General features: G+C 46.1%; 1 protein-coding gene across 1 annotated transcript in view; it reads left to right on the forward strand.

The window, feature by feature from the left end:
* SV2C (synaptic vesicle glycoprotein 2C) overlaps positions 1 to 11,094 on the forward strand; it is a 220,469-nt gene extending 209,375 nt beyond the window's left edge. Inside the window, exon 13 of the mRNA XM_047861652.1 lies at positions 10,786 to 11,094. Coding sequence (XP_047717608.1) covers positions 10,786 to 10,969 — 184 coding nt within the window. The 3' untranslated portion in view covers positions 10,970 to 11,094. The remainder of the gene's footprint in view (positions 1 to 10,785) is intronic.
* Positions 11,095 to 12,298: the final 1,204 nt, after the last annotated feature.

Genomic DNA, 12,298 nt, shown 5'->3' on the forward strand with positions numbered 1-12,298 from the left:
GTCAGAAATAAGCAGGGAGCCTATTATATGTACTGTAAACAATGGGCAACTGATGTGAGACTCTTCTAACAGATGGGAACTATGACTACAACAGTATCCCAGAAAAAGAACAGATTTTCCCAGCTTGTCAGAAATCTAAACGGGAGCCCACCCACTGAGCCACATTGGTCCAGGGGAGCTTCCTTTTTCCATCATCTCTCCACACCGAGGTGCTGCCACCATCTAAATCATCTCAGTCTTCCTTGGACTGGGAGATGCCAACACAAGACATGTTCCATTTATTGGGTTCAGTCAAGGCTGGTTGGAGTCCCACCCTCTCTCTTATAACTATGAAAAAAATAGTAACTTTTCCCTCATCTCTTTGAATCTTCAAAGAGTAAACAATATGTAATGATAGGTTGACCTTGATTGATCTAGTGTTCATTAATCCCATTCTTTACTTCCCTTCTTTTTCTGCCCTCCTTGGTCAAGGTTTAAAACCCCCTGAAAATCCTAAACATAGCCCACCTGATGTAAGAGGATACATGGGCTGGCTCACTTTCGTTCTCAGTTCTGGCCTTCCCGTCATTCTGGGTCCAGGCGTGATTTCCTACTGCCACACTGTGGGTGTGGCAAAGCTCCACTGCGGACGCTTCCTGTGTTCTTATGGCCCAATGGCCATATTTACCCCTTCTCCATGGAGCTCAGGGCAAGGAAGTCCTGCTTTGTTAAGTGATGAAACCAAAGCTGTCCCTGCTTGGCCTCCACACAGAATCCCTCAGCCCAGCAGGCCTGTCTCGTGGGTATTCATCCAGCAGCATGCTCCTCGGCCTTTTTCTGGCCACTGGCCTCCTTCTTCCTCCCCCCTGACACATGCAGTTTCAGACATGACCTCAGAAAGCATTTGAAAGTAAACCCTGATTGATTCCACCTGCTATTCCCTGCTTGTCCTGGTCAGCTGCTGCTGTCACCCAACACTGCGGGATGGTCCTTTTCCTCCATGAGCTGAAACCAAGGCATCTGCCCGGAATTAACTAAACTAAGCCCCTCCCCTGAGGGCTGTTACTGTTTAGGCAGAGAAGTTCCCCATTCGGTCTCCATGCTCTATCCTGAAGGTCTTTAATCCTGGATCTTTTGCTGACCAGCTGTGCGACCTCAACGAGACCACTCAGCATAACTGTGCCTTATTTGTTTGAGATACAAGATGAGGACATTCTACATCTGTGGCTCTGAAGATAAAGACCATACTGATTTTTTTTTGAAGATTTTGAGATGAAGTATTCTTTCATTCAACTATCGTTTCTAACCAGTCTACGTTCCATCTGTGTCCGTTCACCGTGCCTCATTATTCTTTGTAGGCCTTTTCATTGTATTATACATGTTTATATTTTATGTGACCTGAGTCTTTTTGGCCATTCAGCCAATGTCAGACCCTTTCTGTCTCCGGCAGTTAGAAGTGGAGTGTGAGGGGGTGGGAAGTATGCTTCACCCACCACCTCCTCCCCAGGTAGTCTGTTATGATGGCAGCAAATCCTAGCAAATGTGCACATGGGCACAGAAACAGTCATGCAGTCTGTTCTGGACTCCGGGGAAGTCCATCTCTCTGCCCTTGGGTACTGAACAAGCCTTACACGCAAGGGCTATGGGAACATCAAGATATGCTGATGGCGAGGCCATCAGACTTAGAGCTGGTCAGGACTTTAAGTCTCAGGGGCCAGTGGCTCTAGAATCTGGGGTCTCAGCTAAGGGTACCATTCCACCAGTTTTAGGTGGCTGGGCTTACAGGATACTTGTTCATCCATGGTGCTGAGGGCAGAACTTTCTTTCCAATCAACTGCATATCAACCACTCATAACACCAATGAGAAATGGTCTCTTTGTTCATTAACAGACTTTTCTTCTGCACATTTCTAAAATGATGTGTAAAGCCCTAAATAACTTTCTCTAGCCTGTTGATTCCTGATTAACATGTTTCAAATTCTAGAGTATAGAGCAATTTCTCTTTATACTGAAGTACTTTTAAAGCAAGTTACCACCCAGATCATACGACGTTAAGGTGGATGTTTGTTTACTATCTGTTACCCACTAGAATGTGAGGTCCTTCAGGGATGGACTTTGTTTTCCTTACTTATTAGCATAGCTCTAGGTGAATGGGAGGAAGGGAAGTGAAGGGGGTGCTTTTGAAAATTCAGCTGGTTGGAGCACCTGGGTGACTCCATTGGTTAAACGTCAGGCTCTTAATTTCAGCTCAGGCCATGATCTCAAGGTTTGTGAGATAGTCCCCCATGAGGGGCTCTGCGCTGAGCATGGAGCCTGCTTGGGATTCTCTCTATCCCTCTCTCTCTCTGCCCCTCCCCATTTGCGTGCATGCACGCAATCTCTCTCAATCTCTCTCTGGGTAAACAAACCTTAAAAAAAAATTAAAATCCAGCTGTTATGGGCTGTGGGTTTCCTGCCCATGTGGGATCTAGTACCGCCACCCCCCATCTAGGTGAGCTGCTTAGACCTGTTGTAAGGGAGGTAGTGCTCCTCTTCCCTTTCTACCTCTGCTGTCAGAGCCTGTGACCTCCCAGTCCTTCAGCTGCCAGCTCCCCCTTGCCCACACCCTGCCTACTGGAAACCCTCCTCCTCTTCTCTTCCCCTTCCTCCATCAACAGGGCCAAGGATGCCTGGTGCTGCCAGAAAATACAAGGTAACTTAGATCAGTCCTTTAGCCTTTCTGGGGCTTGGTTTCCTCACCTGAAAAATGGAGGTGAGTCAGGCTCTGTGCTGAGGATTTAGGTCATCTATGTAACCTTACGTAATCCTCACTCCAAGCTTACAAGGTAAGGAGTCTTACTCCACTTTCTGGTTAGGAAAATGAGACACAAAGAGGGCAAGTAACTTGCCCTGGGTCCCTGAGGCTCAAACCCAGCTGTGTGACCCTGCAGTGCTGCTCCCAGGACAGACATACCTACGTCTCTCCTAGCAGGTTTTGGTGGTGGGGGGAACCTCTGAGAACTGGCTTCCTTTTTTTTTTTTTTTTTTTAATGTTTTATTGTTTATTTATTTTTGAGAGAGAGAGAGCAAGCAGGGCAGGGGCAGAGAGAGAGGGAGACCCAGAAGAATTGGAAGCAGGCTCCAGGCTCCGAGCTGTCAGCACAGAGCCCGATGCAGCACTGGAACCCAGGGTCCACTGCGAGATCATGACCTGAGCCGACGTCGGTTGGATGCTAAATGGAGTGAGCCACCCAACCACCCCTGGGAATTGGCTTCTAAGAAGCTCACCTGGTAACTGGGAAATACAGTCATGTTCAGGAATCCTGGCCTTAGATGAACTCTGAATTCCCTCCCAGTGCTTTCACTCCATTATTATCCATCCTGGCCCAGGCACTCACCTAGTAGCTTCATCAGATACGCGGTGACTCACAAAGACTTCCATTATTGCCCGACTGTGAATATTTGCATATCAACAGCACAAGCTGTAGGAAGACCCTTGTTGGCGGTGGGGATGGGAGGGCTCCTTTGGGCCCAGGGATTCCTCTTGGCTCACGAACCATAGGTAAGTCCTTCTCCACTTGTATGTGACTAAGGCAAGGCCCGCTTGCAGTGCTACAGGATGCCATCCTCCCAGGTTAGGGAGGACACACACAGACCATACACACACACACCCACGACTTACCTGGATGAGACACACTTTCTCTTTGATGAAGATCAGAAGGTAATTGAGTTCAGCCTTTTCTGATTTCAGAATGTGAAATTAGGGTTATTTCCTGTGTACAAGCAAAGATTATAGTCTGGCATCAGTAAACATGGCCTGACCAATGCCCATTAGAATGCCCTTTACAGAAATCTACTTCCAACATATTTTTAAGATGTGGGGAAATTCCTTCGTTCTTTCCACAAGTATCCTAGAGGGGCAATGAATGAATGGAAAGACTCCCCAGCCCTGCCCCAAAGATCAGGCTGAATCCAGACACAGAACTGTGACATTGGTACAACCCAGTCCTTGGGGGCGGGGGGGGGGGGGGGGGGTGCGGTTGGGGGGACCTTGTTCAGCAGAGAAAGCCTCCATGACCGCCCAGAATCCTGCTTGCACAGCAGCTGCATAAAAGTTGGAAGAGAAAGAAATGATTCAGGTTAGATGAGAAACAGATCGCCTCTGGGGGAAATGAGCTGTGAAAAGCAGAGTAAATAAGAGAACAGGAGCAGGGAGGGAGAAGAAAAGAGGTTGGATGAAACTTTTGCCTTGGAATCCCGTCCTGTGGGCCATAGTCTCCCTCCTATCCCACCCCCATACACACCATCTCATAAACGTTTCCCCTGCCTGTGTTACACTGCCTGATAGTTCCTAATGAACACATCCAGCCCTTGCTTGTGAAGGTGTTCATTGCAGCATCATTCATGTTCCCCTAGTTTGGAAAGCTCCCAATTATCCAGTGGTATGGTTACAGAAACAATGGTTATATGCCAAATCACTTCATTTTAAACAAAACATAAACAATGTGGGATGGTTTTATTAATTTTGGGGGGGAAGAGCAGAAAGCAAAATTGTATAAATCCTGTGATTGGTAAAGATATGGATATGAAAATATGGAAATGAAAATATGAAAAATATGGAAGCACCCTGAAAGGAATTCAGAAATGAAAAACATTTTTTGGAGGGGGGGGGGGCACGTAGATATTTTGCTTTTGTAATTTCCTTTGGTATATCATAAGAAATCCAATCAATTCAAACATGCAGTTTTCTCTGGAAGAATTGCAGGGTTCTCAGCCCAGGATACACCTGAGATTCACACAGGACATAAAAAATATCAATGCCTGGGCTTCCAGTAGAGCAACAAAGTCAGAACTTCTGTGGGTGTGGCCCTAGGCATTGGTATTGCCACATCACTGTGGGTTTTTTTGTTTTTTTTTTTTTTTCAACGTTTATTTATTTTTGGGACAGAGAGAGACAGAGCATGAACGGGGGAGGGGCAGAGAGAGAGGGAGACACAGAATCGGAAACAGGCTCCAGGCTCTGAGCCATCAGCCCAGAGCCTGACGCGGGGCTCGAACTCACGGACCGCGAGATCGTGACCTGGCTGAAGTCGGACGCTTTAACCGACTGCGCCACCCAGGCGCCCCCTTTTTTTTTTTAATGTTTATTTTGAGAGAGAAGAAGAGCTTGAAGGGGAGCGGGGGAGGGGCAGAGGAAGAGGAAGAGAGACCCATCCCCAGCCTGAGATCGCCTCCTGCCCTCTGCACCCCCATAGTACCCTGTGGCTATCTGTGTCACTGAGTTTAGCATCTTGTGTTTTCATGATCTTTTGGCATCCATCTTAATGCAAAACGGGACTTTACCTTACTAATTTTGGGGTCCCAAGTGTAGTACTTGGCACATAATGCTTAATAAATGCTTGTTAAATGAATAAATGCATAGAAGGATGTGTAATTTAGGACCATGTTAAGGACCATTTTGGGGTTTCTAGTGCTCCTAGCATTGCAGTCCAGTAGCTCAGATGGATTCAGTGGTGAAATTGCTCTTTTAGGTTAATCCGGGAAACTTGCCATCGTTTGTAACATTTCCGTGAGAGAAAATGAAATTCATTTTGTGCTTTAAAGAGCCAACTACTGCATGAATCTTTAGATCACAATGTACAGTAGTCCGCATTATCCGAGGTTTCCCTTTATGTGGTTTTGGTGGGCGACTCGTGTCAACTCAGGTCTGAGAGCAGATGAGCCTCCTCCTGATGCAGTGCCGGAAGGCCAGCAGTAGCCTAATGGCATGTCATGGTGCCTATGTCATTCACCTCATCGCACGTCATCACAACAAGAGGCGTAAGTATAGGGGTGCCTGGCTGGCTCAGTCAGTAGAGCATACTACTCTTGATCTCAGGGTTGTGGGTTCAAGCCCCACACTGGGTGTAGAGATTACTTAAAAATAAAATCTTGAAGGGCACCTGAATGGCTCAGTCACTCAAGCGTCTGACTCTTTGTTTCGGTTCAGATCACGATCTCACGGTTCATAGGATCAAGCCCTGTGTCGGACTCTGTGCTAACAGCATGGAGCCTGCTTGGGATTCTCTCTCTTCTCTCTCTCTGCCCCTCTCCCGCTGGTTCTCTCTCTCTCTCTCTCTCTCAAAATAATTAAGTAAACATTTTAAAAAATAAAACTAAGAAAATAAAATCTTAAGAAAAAAAGGAAGAGTGAGTACAGTACAATATTTTGAGAGACCACATTCACATAACTTTTATGATAGTATATTGTTATAATCGTTCCACTTTCCTTTTAGTTATGGTTGATCTTACTGTGCCTAGTTTATAAATTAAACTTTATCTTAGGTAAGTATGTATAGGAAAAAATATGTATATGGAGTGCGGTACTCTCTCTGGTTTTAAGCATCCCCTGGGGGTCTTTGTTGGAGCATCCCCCCTGCAAATGAGAAGGGACTACTGTAATACTGATTTAAGGACTGCCTATACGTTCCAAAATGCCCCTTGCTGAGTCGTTAGTATTCCTTTTCTAACTTCTACCACTGATTTGACTGAGTTACCCAAAAACAGTTTTCCCCAAAAGTTTAGACTAAGCAAAGAGAATGCTTACATTTTACCCCTTAACGGGTACATCCCATGAGCTGAGTCTGCATCTGTGCCATTGCGGGCCTTTCAAAATGAGCATTTAATTGGTTTTCCTTTTTTTCTCATTAATTTTTTTAAGTAGGCTCCACACCCAACGTGGGGCTTGAACTCACAACCCTGAAATCAAGTGTCTCATGTTGTCCTGACTGAGCCGCCCAGGCACCCCTAATTCGTTTTCCTGACTTCAGCAGTCAACGGGGCAGATGCTTCAGTCAGCGTTTAAAACAACGGCTAATGCTGGCATGGTGCCTACCACGTGCTAGGCACTGCCTAAATGCCACTACTAGTCAGCATCCCCTGCTTCTTCCCAGGAGCCCCATAAAACCCCCCGCTGACCCTGCCCTGAAGTCAGAAAAACCAAATAAGAGGCTGAATGTGAGGGCAAAACTATCCTCACTTTCCGGAATGGTGCCACCAGATTCCTTTTCCCAGCCTCTAACCAAAGCTGGAAATGATATAAATGAACCGGCCCCTACAACATGGTGAAGGCCCTGGAGAAAGCACAGTCCGGCTGCAGTGAGGGAGGCCTGGCGGCCACATCCGCCATCAGCTGAGCCCGAGGGCTGCGGTGAGCCAGGTCCCTGCACTAGCACTGGGGTTCTCAGACAGGAGGAGTTAATGGGGCAGGGACAAAGCCACCTGGATAAAATGTGGAACAGGACTGCTGTTTGGGAAAAGAATTTCCACTTAAAAGATTTAAGTAGGTTGAGCAAGAATTGAAAACAAAGGATTCTGTCTGGAGAGGTAGGGGAACAAGGGATGGAGTTTATAGAAAGATTATAGATCATTTCATTCTTTCTCCTTGGTACCTGTTGGATACAAGAAGGCACAGAACATCTTTGGTCTGAAAAAAAAAAAAATTCATTAGTTTGTCCTGCTGCTGAGAAGTCAGCCAGTGAATTCCAGCCTTTGCAAACTCTGAGCTCTCTCTCCACCCTCCAAGGACTTAATGAGCACGAGGTGACTTGTACTTTGTGTGTCTGTAGGAGTTAATGGCATTCCTTTAATAAGACCAAGGGAATGAATGAACTAAAAGGTTATTTACTTTATAAACAGATAACCCGCAAAGGAGAGCTACTTTGAGAATGATTTTTGTAAGACAGCTGTGTGTCGGATGCATGGGAAATCATACCCTTCTGCTTGCAAGTATTTGAAGAAAGAATTTACTTATCCAAGGAAAGGATGGTCACATTTTCTCAAATCCCAACGCTGATTTAAGGAAGCTGTGTGCTTTTATCCATACCAGATTTTCATATGCAGAACTGCCTCCGCATGGTAAAGGAAAATGGAGAGTCAGGATATAAAGATCTGACCATTGTTTTTGTTTTAGAAGCTTCTGATACCAGATGCTCCTGGTGTATGTCTCTTAGTGCTGTCCAGAAATCTCAGGAAGTTGTCCATTCCTCTGCTCCAGTGTCCATAACATAAGGAGAGAGATGCTCATATTTTATACCCTGTTCTGAGTGACAGCTTGGGAAAATACAGTTATTTTAACCCAGCTGTAATTTCTGCTTGGGTCCCTCTGTAGGTTCAGCATGGAGAGAATTCTTCCTACGGAAGAAAGTTTTCCTCTTATCAGCAACATACACACTAGCCATTTTTCGCAGAATGATACAGTTTATCTTACTGCCGTAAGATGTATTTGCTAATTTATGACTCTAGAAACTAAAATGTGGTTTTAAAAAAAGTGAAAGAGGGGAGCCTGGGTGGTTCAGTCGGTTAAGCATTTTACTTTGGCTCAGGTCATGATCTCATGGTTGGTTTGATATGTGAGTTCAAGCCCCACATCGGGCTTTCTGCTGTCAGTGTGGAGCCAGCTTCAGATCGTCTGTCTCCCCCTCTCTCTGCCGCACCCTCCCCCCCGCCCCCCGGTCTGGCACTCTCTCTCTCAAAACAGGACTTTTTTTTTTTAAGTGAAAGAGGTCAATCTGAAAGGCTACCTACTGTAGGATTCCAACTATATGACATTCAGGAAAAGGCAAAATTATGGAAACCATAAAAAGATCAGTGGTTGCCAGAGGTTATTGGCGAAAAAGAAGGGGTGAATAGGGGGAGCACAGGGGGTTTTTTAGAGCAGTGAAACTCTTACTCTGTATGCTACTGTAATGGTGGATATGTGCCATGATACATTTGTCAAAGCCCACAGACTATAAAACACGGAATGAACCCTGACCTAAATTAAGGACTAAACAGTGTATTAATACCGGTTCATCAATTGTGAACATAAGTACCACACTAAGATGTTAATAATGGCAGTGCGGGGTGAGGGGGATATATGGGAACTGTCTTTGCTTTTCACTCAATTTTTTGAAATTTTTTTTGAAAACCTAAAACTCAAGAAAGTATTTAAAAAAAAAAAAAGGAGTTCAGCCTCGTAGCATCTCCATTGGAGGTGAGGAAGGCAGCGGATGATGATGTCGTCCTACTTAGGTCCTGTGTGGTACCCAACCTGCAGCTTCCTGCAATTTCATTTGAAAATAGTTATCAGCACATTAAATCTTATCTTTCTAGTCATTGTTACTACTACTAGTCTCTTTGTTTAAAAACAAAGCAAAAAGAAGAAGAATGTAAAATTAGCCTACTCTCTTCTCAAGAAGTTCCTGTTTTGCTGTCAGAGATTCTGTTACACCCCTTCCACACTGCAAACAGGTGGCAACTTTGCCACACTGCAGAGGTCCAAGTACTCTACTTTCTAGGTGTTTGGGCCAAAAAGAGGATTGGTGTTTGCTGCCCCCTTTCCGGTCTCTTCTGACCCCTGGACTCACTGGCGCCTGCACGAACTCCCAGGCTCGCTTCCTACAGGAGTTCTTATTCCTCTCTATGGTGTGGGAAGGGGGTCAGTTAGCTAATAACCACAACAAACATCTACATGTTGTAGAAAATGTCTCTAGGAACAGCACAAGTAGTGATGAGTAGTTGTTACGACTGACCGGCTGAAGGAAAGCCCACGCGTACACATTTACAAATCAAAGAAAGATGTGTACCAGATGCCACATTTTACAGCATAGAAAATGCACTTCCCTCTGGAGGGGGAAAAAATGTGTCCACCCATTATCTTGCATTCAATTTGCTTTCAATTCACACATGTACCCAGTGAGGCATAAAAAATTGAACTGGCATAAAGGCAGAGGAAATCCATATTCTCGCATGATGTCAGTCCCCTCGTGAACCACATGAAGTCTCCTACCTAGAAGTCCACGGTAAAATCCCATTCAGTGCACATAAAGACAGTACGTCATTTCTTTTCTGAAGAATGTGTCAAGAAATGGGATGTGGTCTTATTTATATACCACCTGCCCGTCTCAAATGGCAGTAGAGTGAAAAGTTCGTCTCTAGGCCTACGATCTGATTGTCCCCTGTCATATTTTTCTGGACTTGATTTCCCACGTGGAAGTCTCATGAGGAAGGAGGAAGTACCATTAGCTCCCTGGCAGGCCACCCAGCTCAGTATTCAGTGTTTGCCTGCTACTGAAACCTTTGTGAAGTGAGCATGACAATTTACCTCTATGGCACCAGAAAGGGGAGGAATACAACCCAGTCATCCCTGATTGTCTCTGAGAATACCATGGCTTTAGTTATTTAAAGTCTTGCATGTTGGGGCGCCTGGGTGGCGCAGTCGGTTAAGCGTCCGACTTCAGCCAGGTCACGATCTCGCGGTCCGTGAGTTCGAGCCCCGCGTCGGGCTCTGGGCTGATGGCTCAGAGCCTGGAGCCTGTTTCCGATTCTGTGTCTCCCTCTCTCTCTGCCCCTCCCCCGTTCATGCTCTGTCTCTCTCTATCCCAAAAATAAATAAACGTTGAAAAAAAAAATTTTTTTTAAAGTCTTGCACGTTAATTAAGCTGTGAGAAAGTAGGGAGTTAAGAATCTAAGGAAAATGTGGTCTTATATTTTAATCTAACTCTGGAAGAAGAGAGAAGAGACTTTTCTTCCTGCAATTTCCTTTTTCTTTCTGTTCATGATAAACTGGAACCTATGGGCAAGACAAGAATCACTCATGGTGCTGAGAAACTCACGCGCTGAAGGAACAATGCCCACAGCTGGGGTTCCCTGCCTCCAGATGTGCTAACAAGCATTTGATCATTTGCCTTAATGATGTACAAAACTCTTCGTGGAGATCCTCGAGCACTCCCCCGTAGGATGTTTGTGTCTAAGGCTGCATCTGCGGAGTCATTTTGTCAACCTTGTCTTGTGTCTCTTCCCCTTGCAGGGCAACAGGCTTTGGCTTCTTGAACGCACTGTGCAAAGCAGCGGCCGTCCTTGGAAACTTAATATTCGGCTCCCTGGTCAGCTTCACCAAATCAATCCCCATCCTGCTGGCCTCCACTGTGCTCGTGTGTGGAGGACTGGTGGGGTTGCGCCTGCCTGACACACGAACCCAGGTCCTGATGTAACGGGAAAAAAGCCATCCATCCTGCGTTTCTTTCTCCTGCCCTGTGTCAACACTCCTGACTCAAGGCTTCAGATTTTTCAGATACCAAAATGTGGTGAAATATCAGAACACTAACCCTTGCCATCACTAAAATTTATTTGCATACCATCCTGCCCCTTGTATGTGATTTTGCAGTTTTGTTCATGCGTTGCTATCTTTCCTGACTGGGATGCTACCAGTGGAAGCATTTTTTAAGTGCCCTCGTCAGCCAGGCCTCCCTGAGATTCTGATCACTGAAGGGTGAGAAGCCTTCGCTGCCCTAAGAAATAGATCCTCCTTCTAATTTAACATCCACAGGAAATAGAAGTTGGCATATTGTTGCATTTGTGCTGAGGAGAGGGATTCTTTTTTTTTTTTTTTTCAATCAGAGTGATATTTCCTGTTTACTTAGCAAAGGACACCCAGCAATTCTTGCTGTTCTAGCAGAGCCTTTCAGAGAAAACCATGTGGCCCCAAACAGAGCTGGGTGGGGCTCTTTCAGGCATGACAGTGAAGGTGACTCTGCTGACAAGAGAAATAAAGGCCATGCCATTAGCAGCAAAGATCTCACTGAACTAACTACACAAGCAGGATGTCTGCCCAGTTAAAGTCCTGAAAAATATGCGGGGAAGGAACCGCAGTACTGTCGGTGATTATGGTCCAGAACGTTAGAAAATCAGAGGTCAGAGACAGATCTTCTGCCTCTGTTTACCCCCATCTCCTCCTTGCCCCCGCCCCAGCTGCCCTGTATTTTGCCAGATAGCATATGCAAAGAGAGAAAGCCACTTTCTACAAAACTGGATCTGCCTGCCCGATTCTGCCATTTATTCACACTGTCTCCACTGTAGAGATTCACCCCTAGAGCCATTTGGAAATGCAAAATGATGTACCGCTTTTCTGAAGGACAGTGCCCACCCCCCACCCCCACTACCGCCTCCCAGTTGACAGTGGGCTTTCTAGCTGGCAGCACGGACAGAAGTGGGTCTTCTTCCTCGAGCTTCCGCTGGCCAGTGTGTTCCCAGCCGCCGCTCTGTGCGGAGTCCCAGCCTGCTTAGTCCACGGGGCCCCCTCTTGCAGACATGGGCAGCATCTCCTGGTGGTCTGGGGCTGCTCCTTTCACCACTGGAATCTGCCTGGGCCTGGAAGACAGAGGTCCGCAGGACATTCCCACGGGCTCTCAGCTATGTGACCTTCTCACCCCTTGGGGCTGCCCCTCCTCCAAGCTTGTCCTTTTTACCCATCTTCTTTGAAATCCGAAGCCTCCTGGTAGACTCACAGCAGAGACCAGCAGCCAGGAATAAATCCCATATTA

Source organism: Prionailurus viverrinus, chromosome A1, assembly GCF_022837055.1.
Source record: "Prionailurus viverrinus isolate Anna chromosome A1, UM_Priviv_1.0, whole genome shotgun sequence".
NCBI lineage: Eukaryota > Metazoa > Chordata > Mammalia > Carnivora > Felidae > Prionailurus > Prionailurus viverrinus.